General features: G+C 41.2%; 2 protein-coding genes across 4 annotated transcripts; both read right to left on the reverse strand.

The window, feature by feature from the left end:
• Positions 1–810: 810 nt before the first annotated feature.
• c7h19orf47 (chromosome 7 C19orf47 homolog) lies at positions 811–7,112 on the reverse strand. 2 transcript variants are annotated; one of them, XM_058633793.1, is made up of 8 exons: positions 7,029–7,112; positions 5,217–5,304; positions 4,566–4,680; positions 4,208–4,289; positions 3,862–3,987; positions 3,666–3,740; positions 2,895–2,968; positions 811–2,657 (listed from the first exon to the last, which is right to left on the reverse strand). In XM_058633793.1, the coding sequence occupies exons 1-8, from the start codon at positions 7,045–7,047 to the stop codon at positions 2,094–2,096; spliced, it is 1,143 nt and encodes a 380-aa protein (XP_058489776.1). In that variant the 5' UTR covers positions 7,048–7,112; the 3' UTR covers positions 811–2,093. The 2 variants fall into 2 exon arrangements, with proteins under 2 accessions (XP_058489776.1, XP_058489775.1); XM_058633792.1 differs by having other exon boundaries at positions 3,591–3,740.
• A 2,745-nt stretch (positions 7,113–9,857) lies between these two features.
• fosb (FBJ murine osteosarcoma viral oncogene homolog B) lies at positions 9,858–17,406 on the reverse strand. Of its 2 annotated transcripts, none has more exons than XM_058633791.1 (5): positions 17,104–17,406; positions 16,715–16,905; positions 15,046–15,396; positions 14,642–14,749; positions 9,858–13,192 (listed from the first exon to the last, which is right to left on the reverse strand). In XM_058633791.1, the coding sequence occupies exons 1-5, from the start codon at positions 17,162–17,164 to the stop codon at positions 12,581–12,583; spliced, it is 1,323 nt and encodes a 440-aa protein (XP_058489774.1). In that variant the 5' UTR covers positions 17,165–17,406; the 3' UTR covers positions 9,858–12,580. The 2 variants fall into 2 exon arrangements, with proteins under 2 accessions (XP_058489774.1, XP_058489773.1); XM_058633790.1 differs by having other exon boundaries at positions 15,016–15,396.
• Positions 17,407–19,256: the final 1,850 nt, after the last annotated feature.

Below are 19,256 nucleotides of genomic sequence, written 5' to 3' on the forward strand. Positions count from 1 at the left end.
AGTATGACAGGAGAATTTACAATTACATCACAGAGCAGGTGATGGGCAGGAGGAAAGGACGAAGACCCCAGAGAAGGTTCATTGGTATAACAGAAGAGGACACAGGGGGTGAGGCAGGTGTGTAAAGTGTGCATACATCGAGCCGAATGTTTCATCAGTATGTGTTTAAGTATTTACTGTAACTGACCTGAGTGACGTATTGACCACGGTGATTGGCTTACCTATCCTTCCAGTCCTATGGACAAATGCAGCATTTAACAGAATGCATGCACAGTACACAAACATGTTACAAATGATGCTGGAAATGTGTCAAATAACCATTATATCTACAATATTTTTTAAGCAAAAGCTATGAGCATTTCCAAGAGAACATCATCACACAAAAATAAATAATCCTTTCCATTCAAAGAAAACCTGAGTTCAGCCAAGAGCCGCATGTACTTTTTACAATTTTTGTCAACTATTCCTGTAAAATAGCCACGTCACCTGCATATTCAGAGGCAAAAAATCTGACAGAGGTTTTACAGAATTTAAATTCAAAATCTGGAGACAAACGTCCCCCGGGCTACAGCTGCAGCATCTTCTGATCAAACATAATTAACATCATACTTACCAATAATACGTTGCAGCAACAGCCTCATTGCGAGAAGAGAGAATTTACAGAGGTTTATTGATGAATGATCATCTTAACGTCCCCAGGGGATTACAAATATCGAATCTACTGTCATGTCGTTACTTCGGTGAGTTACAGAGTGTCGAGTGGGTCACTGACAGGACTGTCACAGAAACACAAAAGCAAAAACATTTGGGCTCTTTTCCTCTTTTAATTATTTTTCCAAGCACATTTGATCTAAATTCATAACTGTCATGTCCTTAAAAAAAGAGTTTATAGTATTTCGTTGTTGAATATTTTCCTGAAAACAAAGATTCTTCATGATTTAAACATTTTAAAAATATGTACAAAGTTCTGGTGTGAAGGTGAAAGACCGAAGCGGTACATGAATGTTGTAGTGACCCATCCTGGGTTGGGTGTACTATCACTACTATAGGACGACAGTGCAGTGGCCCCAACACCAGGCTTCATAGCATCTCTGAGTTTCATCACATGGACACATGACACAAAAACAGAACATCTTTACGGAGTGAAATCAACATGCCCTAACAAATCTATACACTGCAATTAAGAAAAAACTATATTCTATTGATACAGCTGTCAGGTGGGTGGTTTTGAAAAGACTCAGACTACAGTAGAAAAGCTGACTTAAGTGTCTTAAGCACTAAGGTTCTAACTTCTACTCCAGAAAGTGCAGTAGAGGACGATGAGGTTGTGAAGCTATGCATCTTCTCGATTCAAGTATTTGCAGAGGTCGTTCTTTGTAACCCTTTGGAATTCTTTTCTGCTCCAAGTCCAAAACTTAGAGGCCTAAGTTTACTACTGTGAAAGCATGATGTTGGAGGTAATTCTGAGTTGTGGCTAATATTTCTAACTGCCATTGTGTATTTTAACCTGTGTAAAAAATAAACCTATCTGGACCTTAAATGTAAATGTTTTTTTCTCTCAAAATAGTTAACCTTCAGGCAAATGCGGGTATAAACACAGTGATCATAGCATTAATCTTGAGAAACAAGCATCATTTTAAACTTCTCAAATATATTAATTCAAGAGGAATCTCCAAACAGGAAAGTTTTGGCAGCAGCATCCTTATAAATGGAGTTGCGGGGGAAAATTAAAGACTTGGTTGAGGTCATGCACACGCTTTCAGTTCACACGTGGGTAAATACATTAAAAAGTGACTGATGATCTGAATGAGCAACATATTAGATACAAAAAAACACTTTGAGTGTTTAAATTAAAAGCCCGCACAGTAGACAAATGTGGACTTCTACTGGCAAGGACAACTAAAATGTAAAACCAAAATCCATATGTTCTTTAAGAATAACCATAAAGCCATTAAAATTGTCCACTCACTCAGACTCAACAACTGTTAACAAAATTCCACAGTCCTGTGTGTAGCCAGGATCAATGCAAACGGTGGTGATACAAATTCTATAAAGGAAGTATATAAAGAGTCTGAATACTATTTTAAGTTTTGTTAGGTTTGCTTATTGCCCAGTCTCTTAAAAACACTGATGGCCCCAATGTCCATCTGTGCCCCCAAAGACTCTCCCCCTGCCGCTACTGCTGCCCCTGCTGCTCCTGCTGTCCCTGCCGCTCCTGCTCCCCCTACCCCAGTGCTGCTGCTGACCTTAGAGCTTGCTATGGTAAGTCTCGCCAGGGTTCTGGACCTGGTGCTGGTCACTCTGTTGTCCTGTGTGTCAGCCACTGTGGGCAACACAGCCGTATTTGAGGCAGAAGGCTTTCCCAGTCTCTGCAGAACACTGATCTTGGGAGGTGGGAGGCCATTAAGGGTGGACAAGGAGGAAGTGGGGTCAACAGGGGGGGGTAGTTTGAATTTCCCTCCCAGTCGCCTTAGGGTGGTCAAGGCAGGTTTCGTGGCTGGCTCCTTTTTCTGGGAGGGAGGCAGTTTCTTGAGGACACCAGCATACTGGAGGATGGAGCCCTCTCCATCACTGTCACCCTGCTCATCGACATCAATATTTCCTGCCCTCGGCCCATCTACGTGTGCCTGGTCCAGACGACTGAACACACCAGTGGGCTGCAGAAAAATGAACATTACAAATGTAGAACTTAGTTTTATAGTACACAGACTGTATATAAAATGAATGTAATCTTCCACACCATGTTTTTTAAACCTGATATCCAATCATATGTGGCATGCTTCTACCAACATCCTACTTTCTGGGCTACACTCTTCAAACCAGAAGACTTTGTCTATTTTTATACCGAGCCCATGAGCAAACAGTGAGCTAATAAGTACAGTGATAGGTCTCACCTTGTTATTGCTTGTTGTTGTGTCCACCTTTGATTCTGACCCAAGTCTGGCGAAGACAGAGGTGCGTTTCAAACCTGTGTTGAGAGTAGAACAAAATGTGTTTAGCCAGTTCAAAAATGACTGCTAAATCAATGCTTTCACGGCACACAGCTATATTTTTATGCATGAGTGAGTGCTCCAGCGAGAGAGACGCACAGTCGAGAATGTGTTTTTGCTGGTATTGCTCAGGTGGACGAGCAGGAGAGAGGGAGCCATGCAGCTGAGGGTGCGTGTCTGTTAACGTAGCTACATACAGCACATCCTTGGTACTCTCAGATGTGTTTTCTGCTATGGTGGTGGAGTGAAGTGCACATTGTTGCAGTTACTACCACAGTGACTTCTTAAGCTACGCCAGAAGCATGTGTGGTGCAGCAGTGAAAAGAGCCCCCCATCGCTGCGCCACGTTCCATTTTTCATATACCGGTCTTGCGGTGTATGAAAATTCATATCATTAAAAAAGAAATACCGGTTTTCAATATAAACCAATATAGGGCATGATGATGGAAATTAATGAAGGTTATGGAGGTTCTGCAAGCCAATTCAAGTCACCTGATTTAGTTTTAGTAGATATCCACACAGGTTTTAGTATTGATAAGCTGTAGGGAGAAACAGCCCAGTTTGAGAGAGCCGTCGGCAGGGCCACTGGATCAGGCCTACCTTTCTTGGACTGCTGCGCCAGGATGCGGCGTGTACGAGGCGTGGTGCCTTTGGGCATGTTGACGATGTACTTGCCTTCCATCTCAGCTGTTACTCGCCGGCGCTTCGCTGCTGGCAAACCCGTCCCCTCATCAGCTGGCTGGCTTAAAACTGAGAAACAAAGTTACAAGTACACAGGGATTAAACAGAGATTAAAAAAAAGAAGGAAAAAAAACGTGTGGGTGAAGAGGGACAAAAAACATGAGTTTGATGGGCAAGGCTTAGTATCTACCTGCTTTGTTACTCTTGTTTGCTTGCATGTTGGACACAGTGACGGAGAGGCGGTTGTCGGGTCGACGGGCTGGGGTTGCTGGAGGGGAGTCATGACTCAAAGCATTGGCAATCATACGAGTGGCAGCTGAGGAAAGGCAGCAACATTATAATCAGCCGTGAGTTAGTATCCTACTAAACTCAGCACCCAATATGGGATTGAACATGGTGATTACAGGTAAATGTTCCCGTTGTCCCAGACAAGATTTAAAAAAATCTCACAATAACAAATCTTTAATTTGAACATAGATCTGTATATAAAACAGGATTATTCACAGTTCATGGGATATTGTCAAACTTGTACTTACGCGTATTGGCAGTTCTTCTGAGCTCAGCTTTAACACTCGTCTGTCCTGAGGAGATGGCTTCTGTGGCCATTTTGCACATGTCCTAAAAAACAAAGCCCACAAACACGTTAAATTTGAATTTAGTCTTGCACCAGACAGTAGCAAACATAATCTCTGTCTGTTACTACATTCAACACTAATGAAGAAATGCCCCATCATTGTTGGGATTGATGACAATTATTTCCCCCTGATTTTTAAATATGCACATTCATGGGACACCAACGAAAGCATTATAATGTTTAAGTAATCTGAAAGACATTGTAGACAACATTTGACAGCAAAGCATTTTTTAACATCAAAAAAGTATGTCTCATCTCACTTGTCTGTACACTTGCTTGGCATGTTTGAGGATGGCAATGATATCACCAATGACCGTAATACCGAGGTCCATCATGATATCTTTACTGAGGTCCATTAGCATGTTCTTCTGGATTCTGTAATGACACAACGGGAAGACTGAGACTGAGTATGAATGCTCAGACAGAGCTCAAGTGTCAGGGATTCTGTGCCTTCAAGTCCCATGTATTGATTTTGAAGAACCTTTAAAAATTCCATTCATGACCAGTGAGAAAAATATGAAAGGATAGCATCAAACAGTGTTTTATATCTACCTGACATAGCTAAATAATATAACAATGAATACAACTATTAACAACATCCAGATTACCTAAGTGTTCTGAGAAGGCTGGCAAAATGAGGGATCTAAGTAGAAGTAGTCTATTGTTTTGTTCTTTTGCTGTTGGTTCATGTTCACCTTTCCTCTTGTTCTCTACCTTTGATCCTATTTAATTTTTACATACTTGTATTGTTTGATATGTTATGTTCTGTTTCTTACCTCTCCTTGTTACTCCTTTTTTCCCCCCTCACCCCCCTCTCTTCTGACCCCTGTTTCCCTCTCACCTCAATTGGTCAAGGCAGACAGGAAAGTGCTACATAAAAAAGTATTATATAGCACTTATGATTAAATTACCTGTTGTCCACAAAGGAGACAGCATAAGTGACAGCGAGACCAGCTGGGATCCCTGCATCCTTAAAAAACTGGATCCACTCTGAGGTGGCTTGAAAGGAGAAAAAAGGGGACAGTTTTAACATGAAAAAGAACTGGAAAATACTCAACAATTGACATAACCACTGGATTGATTAATTACAGTTAACGAAAAAAAGGCTCGCAACGAGGAACATATTTCAACTAATGACCGTTATTTCTTGGTGTATCTTTAAATAATTGTTGTTATCATCATGCCACCTGCCAAATGCTGGACAATATGTATTTCTGGTGTTTATTTTGACCAATCTCTGCTGAAAAACTGTACATGTTAAATTCATAATATAAAACAGTGAAGAGCAGAACATATACATCTGAGGCTGAAGAAAGTAAACAAACAGCCCTTATAATATGACACACCTAAACAAGCAATTAAGTTGTACATTTTCTGATTGACTGATCAGATACTAGTTTCGAAGTTATAGTTTCGATGACTGTCCTTAACACCACAGAAGACAGTGCCTAACAAACAGCTAGTGGGGAATGTAAACCTGAGTAGAGAGCAGAATGATGAAGTCAAACACATGCTGACCACAGCCAGCTGGAGGTTATTTATAACACCAATTATGACACGTCTTATACAGGATGAACTGATAGAACACAACAGCTGCCACAACAATGGCGTGATGATAAACTCAGTTACAAAGAGTAACCACACAACTACTAAGTGATCAGGACTGCATGTGAGGATATTTTTCACTGCTAAAAATGCACCCTTTAATCAGTAAACAGTGAAATGTATACCCTAACAGCACTGGCTCCAGGTGTCTGGTGTTTTGTCCTGGAACATTCAGTTTCAGTACACGCTAGATATGAAGAGGATAAAAGTGGACAATAAGTGTCTCCTGTGCACCAAAATAGCAACTGGAATGACCTGGAAAAATACTGCCAAGTCAACTGCTGCATATGCATGTGTGAGGCAAATAACCTGTCCTTTATAGAGAATGAATATATTCAAAGTGGGAAGCAAGACACATTTGAAATGACATGGGTCACTTAATGTATAGAATTAGCAGAAGACATTTATTGATGCAAACCTTGCCTGAGCCTATCATTCAAGCACAAATTGTTGGAGTCAATGTGATTGTTGGAGATAAGTGACTCTTTGTGACTGTTCTTTGCGTGTACTTTGGTTGAAGATGCATTCATCAACGTGTTTAACATACGTGTAAGCTTAAATTCAAAAAAGGAGGAACATATCTATTTGACATGAATATATTTAACGGATAAATTAGTGGTTAAGCTGAACCGACAAACATGCTCTTATTTCGTTTAGGATTTCGATCATTAATATAGCTGTTAAAGGAAGCAACATTTACAAACTACAGGAGACAACATTGTGAACTAAGAGTGTGAATTAATTAAGAATGTGCTGCGCACACCGCCGGTCAGCCCGCGTTAGCACGAGATAATTCGTCTACGAATTAGCTCAATAAATGCGTACAAGCACGGCTTAGCATACAATTGTTCAATTATTGCTATTTTTTACTGGAAATATTCATAGACAATGATGCCTTCTAGCGCCATTTGTCTTAGCATTTAGCATTAGCATTGTCATAGTCGGCGCTAGAGAATGTATTATAAGGCGACAACGGTACACGGCGGCGTTTGATGTGAAATAACACGGTTTTAGATCATCCAAATAACACTGCAGATGCGTGCAAACACAACATCCAAATAGACATCAATGAAATTATTAAGGTGGTAAGATCGGTTAGCCGGGCCTTTCTGTCTCACCTGTTGTCTCGGACGCCATGTTGGAAACAAACAGTAACTTCCGCCTCCGTGACGTGACTTCCGCCAGAACCGGCGACAGTGATATTTTTCCATGTATTTTTCAGTCATGGATGCTAGAGGGCGACAGTGACCATTGACGTACAGTGTGACAAGCACTTCTAAAACTTGATGTTTACTAAATTATATAGTAAATATATATATATATATATATATATATATATATATATATGTATATATGAAGTTATATTAGCTATATTTATTTGCACCTGCTTACACCAGAGATGCCAAGTATCCTAAAACAACATACGTGTGAGATTAAAACATTAAATAACAATGTCTTTACAATCAGTTTGGCAAGGTTCATTACTTAAGCTTTTATTAGGGTTCGAGCAACAAGGGTTGCAACCTTGCCTGAGTCAATGTGAAACTGGAAGGATTATTTATTGTTGTTTTTTAGGTCTTGTTGTATATGCCAAGTAGAACGGAATGGGTAAGTCCTTTCGCCATGTGTGTTTGTCTCTGTCTGTCTCTTATCTAATGTTTTTGTTACCTTTTTGGGACCTTTTCAGCCATATTGACCCTAAATATATGTGTGTGTGTGTATGTGTGTGAGAGAGTGACCTTTTTGTCCGTCGGTGTATTTCCATGTGTTTGCATGTGTGTATGCATGTGTATCTATCCGTTTGTGTGTGTGTTGGTGCCGGTTCCATTATGGTTAGCTGTTAATGAATTACACCTGCCAATTCACTGTCAAATATATGTCAACTACAGGAAACTCCTAACTCTCGAACGCTTAGCATTTACACATAAATATATCCATATGAAATATTGGTACTATGAGCACCACAAGGCTTTAGAGATGCCAAACATGTATTGTTTGTACTATGAAAAATGACTGTAAATACAGTTTACACTCACAAAAACACTATGACAAAGAAAGGCTGGCATCAGTGCTCTTTAGGGGAAACAAATGTGACATCTGACAACTAAAAGCACATGGGGTGAAAGAGGACACAGCTAACTAAATAATAAGCTATAAAATTGTGTCATTGTAATGAAAGATGTGTGAGCTGGACAAGATGAATGACAATGAATACTCTTGCTGTTGCCTTTGATCTCTTAATTTATTTCCCATGAGAGAAAAACAACAAAGTGAATCCTACAATAACAAATTTGTCAACTATGTTGCTTTCTTGTTAGGGTTATATTATTGAATCAAATTGACTCAATAACATCACATGAATTCCCAGAGAACTGTGTTTATTCTCTGATATTTCTGAGTTTTTTTTATTGACCGTTAAATTATGCACAAAAGACACGTGCCTGATAATATGTTTATTGATATAATTTCTTCACAAATCGGAAATGAATAGCATTTGGTCAGACCACATTGAAGGACACAGTTCACCCAGCTTTTGCAATCTCGAAACTGAGAAATTCATTATCATTTGTAAACCTTTGTAGGACATCAAATGGTGCAGAAAAATGAAATGTGGACACATCAGAGGGCAGAAAGTGCAAAAGTGGAACGACAAATATGTCACATACGCAAAGGAACGTATAAAAAGAATCAGAAAGTGTTTTAAAGTAAACTGCTGAAAGATAGCAATATTAGATTTAAGCATTAACAACAAATAAAGGAATGGATATCTGCATCTTATTGATGTCTGCCTTCTGACAATGCCACATAAAGGATATGTTTTTTCACATTTCCATTTTAAACATGTATCAAATCATGACCTCATCTCCCAAAAAGTGTAAATGTTTGCAAACACTGATAAAAAATAATGGTTTATTAAAACAATAATAATAATAATGACTTTTTGTATTGGAGAAAAAGTTAATTGAAACATTTTTAATTAAAATGTAACAGTTTCTTAATTGATATTGTTTCAGAATTAATGTTACAATACTTTTTCAGGATTACTTTTGATACTGCAACAATGTTATTAAGCAATACGTCATCACACTTGACATGTAGTAGCAGTCAGTTTGAGCACTTTGCTACAATATGTTAAATCCAGGAGGATAATAGGTATTGCATGTCATACCAGGGAAATATGAAATCAGACCATATATGTGACCTGTGGAAAAATAGAAATACATTGCAACATTCACCTTATCATAGAAAAATAGGAAAGCTCTTGTTCAGTTAACACTAATTAAGCCATTATACAGTACAGGTACAGGCAGTTTCTCTCATATCGGATACCAAAACACCTCTCCATTTTCTCTGTATCATTCTTTCCAGTTCATGAACCACGGGGTTGTAACCTTAAAAAAAGAAATATTCACAACATTTTGAGACACTTTCAATGATATCCAAGGTAAAGGAATTAGATGAAATAATGATTCTCATATCTTGAGCGGTCTGGGGTGTGGTGTGGGGAGTGCAGACGCAGCATAAACCCCCTCTAAGATCTTAATATCACACTTAAAGATGTTGCAATCAATCAATCAGGAAACTATGATGACATCATAGAGTATTTCCTGAGCTCTCAGAGCATCAGTGGCTTCTTTTTTAGAATACAATGTTCTGCCGAGACAAGCAGCGTGTCCATTTTTCAAAGAGCCTTTGCAACAGGAATGTATATCCTTCCATCACACAATGAGAAACTGCCTCTTTATAGTATAGTATAAGTAGCACCACAAAAACCTATGTACATGAGAACTATTGAATATGTTTTATGCTTATTGTCACACCAGAACATATTCTCATCACATTTGCATTTGGAGAGAAGTCAACATCTACATAAACACAGTCTTTAAAAAAATTAAAATAAAGAGGTCTGCCACCAAGAGCCACCTTTCATACCATTAATCTCGTCATTGCTTTAAATAAACATGTTTATTTATTGAAAATAAAGCTTCTTATACAGTAAATACAACTACAATATGTTTTTCTTTTGTAAATCAACTTACAAAACAACAGACTAAAGCTGCATTTCTCCTTCAAAAGACACATTACAGTTGGGAAATAATATTATTGAGTGATATGTTGATACTGGATAGAATTGCATACTGGGTAGGAAATAGTTTGTCCCCTACATGAAACAGATTAGTCATCAATTGGTAGCATAAACACTTTTAATATGTGTATTGACCTTCAATTACACTATCTTTTTCCTCTCATTTTGTATTTGCAAAGTGGCATTTAGGTGTCAGTAGCTTTGGGACAGACCTCACAGAGAAAGAGTATAAACAAAAACAACAAACCCAACAAAAACAAAGGTGTTACCACAACCTTCAAACATCGTTATTATAAACATACATTTAATGTAACTAGATAGTGCTTTATATTGTTTATAAAACATAAATACATATTGACAGAGGCAGTGAGATATTGGTTTTACTTAAAGGACAGGGTCATTCTTTAAATTTTATATATTCTTTCTTGTTTGTTCCCTTACAAAAATATTTTTTTTTTTTCAAAACTAAACCTCAATAAAGTTTTATCTCATTCTTTAATGACAAAAATATCCCATTTAGATTCTGCAGACATTCATACGTTACAATCATGGTACATACACTTATATATACATGTTACCTGTATATATGTATATGCATATAGACTTATAATTAGATTATTTTTGTAGTGCACAACATGCCTCCAAAATTGCCAAATAATAATACAATAACATAATGAAATAATAGTTACAATGCAATAATAATAGTAACAGTTATCAGGAAATCTCCTAATAAAACATAAAAACAAAACAAAAAGGTAAAAAGAACAAGGAATGGCAACAGTCGGCCTACATAAGAAAGCAGAGGCAAAACAATTACACACACAAACAAACATACATTAAAATATACAACAATTCTCACTCTAACGTACAGAAAAAACAACAACAAAATTGTACAAATTCACAGGCAAAGAAAGGACGCTCACTACACAGCATCAGCCCACGTTTTTCCTCTTTTGTTTTCAGGTCATGCTTTGTGCTCTTTCACCACGTCAACCTCAATAAAGAAAGAAATAAACAGGCCAGGTGCCTCAGAGTGGACACACTCACAATAAATGCACCCCCAGCTCATCTCCACTGAGCGAACAGGGGAGGTACAGAGACCACTGAACCCAGTGCGTAGAGGTTGTCTCAAACACTACAAAAAAGCTCTCTCCTCTAAATAAAGGCATTGGTTCACATATGATGGGTTCTGAGCAACGCACACAGCTGGTGCGATGCCACAAAACGCCTGTATCTTCAGTTCAGAGACTTGAACGTGATGGCGTGAATATGCACTTGTAGGCCCAGGGTGATGAGGCTTTGTGTTATGGAGGTGTTCTTACTGAGGTCACCCTCCCACACAGTTGGCAAGAGCAAGGGTTCTTTTCTTTCTTCTTTTTTTTGGCTTTTTTTTTAAGAATCTGGCTCTTGCTTTTGGTAAAAAGTAAAAAAAAAAGGATGCTTATCCATCACATCTACATTTGAGTCTGTCGAGCTTGCTTGCTCCTCCTTCCTGCTAAATTTGCTCTCACTTTCTTCCTGCCTCAGAGCAGATAAGTCTTATCTTCATCTTTTGAACGTCATAAAAATGGCTCAGCAGAAGACAGTGGCATCCGTCTTGCATTTTGGGTTCATCAATTATTAGTCTATGTGCATTTTTTGTATTTAGCTGCTGCACTGTAAGGATCCTCTTTGAGCAATGCACTCCAAGATAAAGGTTCTTCTGTATTGGGGGGGGGGGGGGGTTCATCCATGTCCTTGCATGAGAGGTTGCAAAAGGGCGCGTTAGTTTGGCCGGTAATCACTCAAGGTCCCAAGGGTTGGTGGGGGTCTTCGGGCTCTCAAGGGTTGAAGACTTCAGAGACAGGGAGAAACACAGAGAAAGAAGAGGAGAAACAAAGGAGATGGGTAGAGATGGTTCGCATTGCAGGTAGGCACACGTCAGAAGAATTTTAAAAAACAAAGTGACAAAGCACAGGATTGAGTGGAGGCTGTGACAGTCAGATCCCCGACTTGTCAAGTCCAAGCAGCAAATGAAGAAGCAGAGGAGAAGCCGAGCAGATGAGGGGTTAGAGGTAAGCGGTCAGCAGTCTCCCACATGAAAAGACCCTGAACAAGGTGTCCTTCATCCCTCTTTTGGATTTGGACAAATACATTCAGCAAGAGGAAGAGGGGAGAAAGGGATGGAAAAGGATGAGAGCAAGAGCACTGGAAAACGGGGCACCCGACAGAGGGAACAAGACGGGGGCTCTGGTGCTTGTTGGAGTGTGAAGTGAGTTGACGGAATCTTACTCAACGAACTGTACATGTTGGAGATTGAGGGTATGAATTAATTTGTTAATCCGGAGCACTTCAAATTGGCAACTTGAGTTTTTACTCACTTCTTCCCAGTAATGCAAAATCAGACTGTACTGATTGTTCGAGCTAACTGGAAGGAAGCATTTCAGAATGTGTGAACTTAAACCCAATCAGATACAATTTCTTTATCAATCTGTGAGGCTGATTGGCACTGCACTATACAGTATATTTTTGCCTCAGCTTCTACTTCCAGCATGTATATTGTATTTGTTTGTTGATATGTGTGCGCATGTGTCTGTCGGTTAGTCAGAGCGCCAGCAGCGAAGGCGAGTTCAGGGAATCAGATGACTGCTCGCTACTGCTGTTCCTCTGGTTGGCACTGACCCCGCAGGCTCCCTCTGGGTAGGTGAACACAAATGAAGATGTGTATGAGGTGTTGTAGCTGCCAATGGCCGCACCGTCATGGTTACCACCACCACTGTCGCTGGCCATAAGGCATGGCCCACCAGGTGCTGGCTCACTTGAGCCATAGAAAGAACTAGAAAACTCTACCTCCTGCATTATGCCTGGCTGAGGCTGCTGCTGGACGTGCTGCTGCTGCTGCTGCTGCTGCTGCTGCTGAACTGGAGGCTGGGACTGTGTAGCAGCTTGGTGTGCTGTGTAGGCAGGAGGCAGAAAGAAAGTGTCTTCCTTCACAGCTAGGCCAACAATGGAAACTGGAGGATGTAAAGTCTGGTGAGGCATCTGGGACTGGACGGGAGGGAGCTGCGCTGAGGCCTGCATGGGCTGGTCCTGGTATGGGATCTTACAGTTTGGCTGGTGGGCCACCAGGACAAACTCCAGGCGCTCCTTTTCCTTCTGTAGCTCAGAGATCTCAGCCTCCAGCTCTGCTTTCTCCTCCTCCAGAATGTCTGTCTCCTGTGGGCAGGTACAGAGAATGAAAGAAACCGAGATAAGGGGGACGGGGAAGCAAGACAAGAGTGGGGGGGAAATGGGTAGATGGGAAAGACAGCGACAAAGAGAGAGAATAGGGATGTTAGCCACACCGAGCTTCTGCTGCTGTGTTTGTGAAGGGGGAAATGCTCATCGCAGAAGAAAAATCTTGCACAGAAAGTCACCCAAACAAAAATATACTAAGATAAAAATACTTTTACAGGAATTAAACAGTGCAGCAGGCTTCCACCCAAACACCACACCCCCTCACCTTCCTTTAATCTGTTTGTATGTTACCACAGCAACCTGAGAGTATGTTTGAACAGTGTTTCTAAATCCTGGTCCTGGGTACCTGCTCCATCACACCTGATTCAAATGGTCAGCTCGGCGAGTCATCTATTTGAATCAGGTGTGCTGGAGCAGTGACACATCTAAAACAAAGCAGGGCAGTGGGTCCCCAGGACTAGGATTGAGAAACCCTGTATGAGAATAAGGATGGAAATTATTATCTGTGTGTAAAAGTACTTCAAACTGTGATCTTAGAGTTTAAAATGTCATTGGGAACTTTGAACTGTAGAGGGCAGCATTGCCTGCAGGAACTCATTGGTAACAAACACTGTTTCATTTACATCAAGCTTCCCAGGTGTGGTCTACATTTGCTATACTCTGATATAAATTATCTGTGATTATCTATGATTATTCAGTATAATTGCAAAACAATCACTTGACTGGAACACATCCAGAAAATATGGGAAACATGTATGCAGTTTTAAAGTAACACATGTTTAAGCAAAATAAACACTTGTACTGGTTAAAGTATCACGTATGACACTAGAGTTCAACCCAAATTAATGTTATTGGCAAAAACCTGTGTTTGTTTCTACTGTTTCACGTCAATAATAAATATCTGCTGTGATAAAAGTCTGTTATGCCAGGTTTATTCAAGGCATGCCGAGTATACCTGGCAGTGCTGTAAGACTTTTGCACAGTACCCTACACCAACAACACATGGGTGAGTAGGGGTAAGAAGCCTTTTGTGTCTTTTGTTTTTTGCAGCCATCTCACTTCACTAGTGTAATTAAGCTGTTGCCTTTGTCTGTCTCGACATAAACTCGGTGATACACAGAGAGAGAGAGAGAGAGAGAGCAGTGTCTGAGTCAAGTTGAGGACTTGATAGGCTTCGTCAGCATTTTGTGAACTCATCTGTGGCAATTTAAATGCAACATTTGTGACGTTTGTTAAAAGTGATGCAGTGAAGTTTTAAATAGGCCTGAAATACTGTGGTTACCATTACCACAGGCCCCCTGTCTTGCTGTAAACACAAATATACAAACACTTTTTAGCACACTCTGCACTTTTCTTGAGGGGAACATTATGTATATGTTTATCATTTTTTTTTAGACATTCTGGTAGGTATAACAGGGCCAGGCTCACCGACTGCAATCTGTCTGTGAGTTCCCGTCTGCGATTTCTGCATTTGGCAGCAGCCAGCTTGTTTCTCTCTCGGCGAACACGCCTCTTCTCTTCCTCATCAGGTGTGAGCTTTAATGAAGAGGAACATAAAAAAAAAAAAGATTAGAATAGAAGCTTTGCATTTGTTCTTGAGAATTTCTGTCACATTGTCCCAGCAGCAATATGAGTGGCACTAAATGAAAGAAACAGCTAAATCATGTCTCATTTTGGGCCTTTTTTATTAAGAAAGGTAGAAACTTTCCGGTCAGATTGTTTTAGCTGTCATGTGAATGATAAACCTTTGCTGCATGTGAAACATGTGAAGTTCGACAAACCGTTCAAGCACACACACTTACTAACACACCAACATCTCCATCGTCACTCACAGACTCGTCTCGCGTGCGACGGCTGCGGGTTCTGGACTGGCGGATCGGGCCCGGGGCTGGGCCTGGAGTGTCTGAACTTGGAGGGAATCCAGACTGTGAAGAGTAACTGGGACCTGGCATGTCATAGGGGTCAACCAGTGACGCTGGCTGGGTCATGGTTGTAGTGCCAGTGGACCCACTCTGTCCAGAGGCCTGGGAGGAGATGAGGGTCGGCTGCACCATCCACTGCAGGTCCTGGCTGGTGGTGATGGCGGTGACAGTGGGCACAAATGAACCGGGCATCTCCCCTCCAACGCTGGCTCCTAGCCCGCTACCCACAATGCTCAAGCCAGCTCCCACTGACACACACTCCTGAGCAAGGAAAAAAAACACCATTCATTGTTAATTAGGTTGTTTCTAATGTCACCATTATGAAACAAGAAAGGATATATGGCATAACATGAAACGTATGGAAAGTAGTATTACTTTGGAATATGACCAGTGTGAGAAATAACATCAGGTTTATTGCATTTACAGCCACATGTTTTATGATTTAATAGGGTTTTGTTTTTGTTTTTTTCAATATTAAACATGGGGACATTTAATAAACTATTGGCATTTAATTTACTGTAAGCGGGACATGGATTCAGTGTAGATTTATGATTACATATAGCTGTTTTGATTAGTTTGTATTCTTTTTTTGTTGTAACAAATAGCCTATATATATACACACACACACATATATATGTACATATATATATATATACATATATACTTAATTAATAAGGCATTAACTGGTTAGGCTAAGGTTAGGGATGTTTCAGAAGAATAGCTGCACCAAACCTTAACAACTCTAAAGTCTGAAGTTTGATTTCACTAACTTTGAGATTGTAAAACTTACTTTGTTATTTTTTACTTTTACAATTATAAAAGCAGTCAGACAGTGTCAGAGTCTGTAGATTGTCTTTAAAATTTTTAAAAAAAAATCAGTTTAAACCTGGGCTCCAAAAATGACCTTCATTAATATTCAAACAAAAGCGTGCGAGGAGAGCGGGGCAGGCGCTTCTGAAAGCAGCGGCCTTGACCAATCGTTTCTCTCCACTGGCGTCTTGCCCCTCCTTCTTCCTCCTCCGCCGTCACACCCCCGGTGTTCCCCCTGGCAACGCAACGTAGCGCTCCAAAATAGAACGAGCATTTACGTCACAGCGAGGCCTGTGAGAGGAGAGTGGAGGAGCGCGTGGAAGGAGGGGGCGGAGCTTCGGCGCTTACGTAGGGAGAGCTCGCTGTCATACGCTCTGCGGCGAGATGTAAAAAAAAACAACAAAAAAAAAACAAAAAAGCGAGCACGCTGTCAGCGTGAGAAGCCGGCGTCAAGCCGGTGTCTTTGGAAACGGACGGCGGGTAAATATGTGCTGAAGCGCCGGTTTACTTTGTAACACTTTATATTTGAAGTCAACGGTCGTCACAACGCGCACACAATACACGCACAATACAGTCATATGATACCATGTCTCTCTTTTATGCACATATTATAGGCCACGTGCACATTCAACATGAAGTGTATAACATAACATATTATAGTTTTATGGAAAAAAAGAAGCAAAAGCTCCTGCCCCATTTATCTCATAGACTTGTATATAATGTTTTTTCTCAGCATATACAAAGGTAACAGTTATGAACTCTGACTCGCCTGCGGAGCACTGGAGGTCGGCGGGCTCCCGAAGGAGTCCACGGAGGAAAGACACTGGGACTCGATTGACGGAGAAGAGCTTTCACGGGATCCGCTGTCGGGGTCGCCGGGGAAGCCTTGGTACATCTCCCCGCAGGGACCGAGAGAGAAGGCGACACCTGCAGTCACAGGGGAGAGCAGGGAACTGACACCTGCACACACACACACACACACACACACACGTGCACGGCACTAAGTAAGTAAGTGAGACAATCATGTCAACAAAAAACCCAACTGGTTAATTTGAGTGTAAAAGTTGGACAGTCCCACTTGAAAGCATGGTGTCAAGCTGGACAATCAAAAGTGTCCGATCAACTCTAAAGTGGTTTTATTTTACTGTGATGACTTACCGTTGCTGGTCTTGTTATTTCCCGGTGAGGTGTTCTTAGTTTCTTTCCAAAAAAGTTGCATGAAGAAAGATTAATCCAGTTTCCCTACATGTAGAGGGGAGGCAGTGAGAGCAGCGTGTCCCGGTTAAACCTGTTACAAAGTCCGCTCGTTGTAAGTCCTCCAAATGTGGTCCTGTTATCTGCTGCTGCTGCTCAAACAACACTCGATCATAGATCCATAAAGTCCAGACGCGGTGCGAGGACGAGAGCGTGGATTACGGCGCACAGTAGCAGATCTTGTCTTTTGAATGAATCCATCCTCCTCGAGTACAAACAAGGCATTTCTAGCGGCTAAGCCACGCCTCGGAGTTCCGCTGATGACGTACATATGCCCATATTTGTGCTTCGGTGTTGTGTTTGGTATCCTTGGTGACGTTGAGGGATTCCCTCTCCCACTGAAATGGACCAGAAGCTCACCTCGCCGACGGATAATAATAGACGGGCTTTTTTTTTACACTATCACAGGCACGAGATATTTCTCACCGTCTGACAATTTCTGAAAGGAAATTTTAACAAACTTGAGTGATGAAAATGGAAACTATGTATTTCGGACTATCTGTGTGGGCGTCTATCTGGACTGGAAACATCTTTGTTACATAGTTATTATTCCTATAACATTATACAGTCCTGCCTGTTCAGCCTAAACATTTCCAAGTTGAATGTAACGATGCGCGGTGTTCACTTATAAACACATACTGACACATAATATGCTTTCACACACCATGTTGACAGTGACAGTTAGATATCCCGTGGCCTGTAAACATCAGAGGAATGACAAAGGCTACCTACGCAACACAGAAGGCTTTACGTCTATTGTGGAATCCCTTCAGGCATGTAAGGGATATCCTGCTGAAGTTTGTCATGCAGGACACGCCCTCGGGAGTCCCCACGTGCAGCTTCAGGGCTTTCACAGTACTTTTCAGCTTTGCTATGTGTGTGAGCGCTCTCTGAACCCGGTGTTGTGTGGACACAGATAGCACGTATAGAATTCATGGAATGCATCAGTAAAACCCACAGTTTGGTTTATGGATGTGTGTGTGTGTGTGTGTGTGTGTGTGTGTGTGTGTGTGTAGGCAATGAAGCATCAGTACAGCAGAGATAAAGAGAGAGAGATAATGAATGAATGAATGAATGAAGTGGTGAACACAAGTGTGATTCTGTCATGGACAGTGGGCAGCAGTGACGGAAATCGGCGCCTGTCATCGCAAACATCACCGAGCAGAAAGTAGTGATTCATTATTATTATAGCCTACATGCGGACACCAGTGGGAATGTGGCAGGTGGGAGGTTTGGATGGGGAGGAGGGGACATTTTTGCTCCACAGGCAAAGAAAGGAAGAATGAATGAACGTCTCAGACACAAGGATTTTTTTTTTTTTGTGGTGATGTCAAACAATGTCACGAGGCTGCTGTGTAAGAGGCTGCAGCCGATGCGAGAGAGAGAGAGAGAGAGAACAGAGCTGTGGGGATAACAGGTTGTTAGTCAGCGCTACAACAACGTCACAGACGTGGGTCCACGGAGGACGTTGAGTCCCATCCGGGAGGGCTGCCGTTACCGGATAACAACGCAGCAGTCAGACACTCACGACACAATAATCGCGTGTTATGTTGACTTCCCCTTCAACAGGTCAATAAAAACCTAAAATACCACAAACATCCACGTTGTACGTTCAAACACCATGTGCTATCTGGTGCGTGTGTGTGTGTGTAGCGTTCTGTCTCCATGGATACGCCGTTGCTTCTGACGTAAGGACGTATAAATGTGGTCTTTTTTGTTATGCCGCCTAGCAACGGGTTACTGTGGCAACCGGTTACTGAGTGCGAGACAGCAGAAGCACACAATATGGCTTCCGGATTCCGTCTGTGCGGAGAGAACAGCAGAAACTCCGGCGGAGACTGACTGCGGCGGTTGTTGTGGGTTGTTTCTTTTTTTTTAGTGCAGTTTTAACCGTCAGGTAAACTTTGTTTCGCATGTTTGTTACGCTAGGCAGCTTCAGGGAGAGTAAAATGGACACGTTGTTGACGTTCACAGAAGTATCGTCGCGTTTTGTTTCGCTCCGGTCGTAGCATGTAAAAAAACGCTCGTGTGCACGCGCGTTCACCACGGAACATTGT

This window comes from Solea solea, chromosome 7, assembly GCF_958295425.1.
Source record: "Solea solea chromosome 7, fSolSol10.1, whole genome shotgun sequence".
NCBI classification, from domain to species: Eukaryota; Metazoa; Chordata; class Actinopteri; order Pleuronectiformes; family Soleidae; genus Solea; species Solea solea.

Bases quoted from the DNA above. Each gene is read 5' to 3' on its own strand.
- c7h19orf47 (XM_058633792.1), bottom strand. The intron at 4,290-4,565 runs GTGAGATGAGAC...TTTGTTTTTTAG, and splicing joins CCAAGCAAGTGTACAGACAA to GACATGTGCAAAATGGCCAC. The intron at 3,988-4,207 runs GTAAGTACAAGT...GCCTTTCCTCAG, and splicing joins CAGAAGAACTGCCAATACGC to CTGCCACTCGTATGATTGCC.
- fosb (XM_058633790.1), bottom strand. From the start codon at position 17,164: ATGCAACTTTTTTGGAAAGAAACTAAGAACACCTCACCGGGAAATAAC. The intron at 15,397-16,714 runs GCGAGTCAGAGT...TTCCTTGCTCAG, and splicing joins CGACCTCCAGTGCTCCGCAG to GAGTGTGTGTCAGTGGGAGC. The intron at 14,750-15,015 runs GTAAGTGTGTGT...TCTTCATTAAAG, and splicing joins ATGGAGATGTTGGTGTGTTA to CTCACACCTGATGAGGAAGA.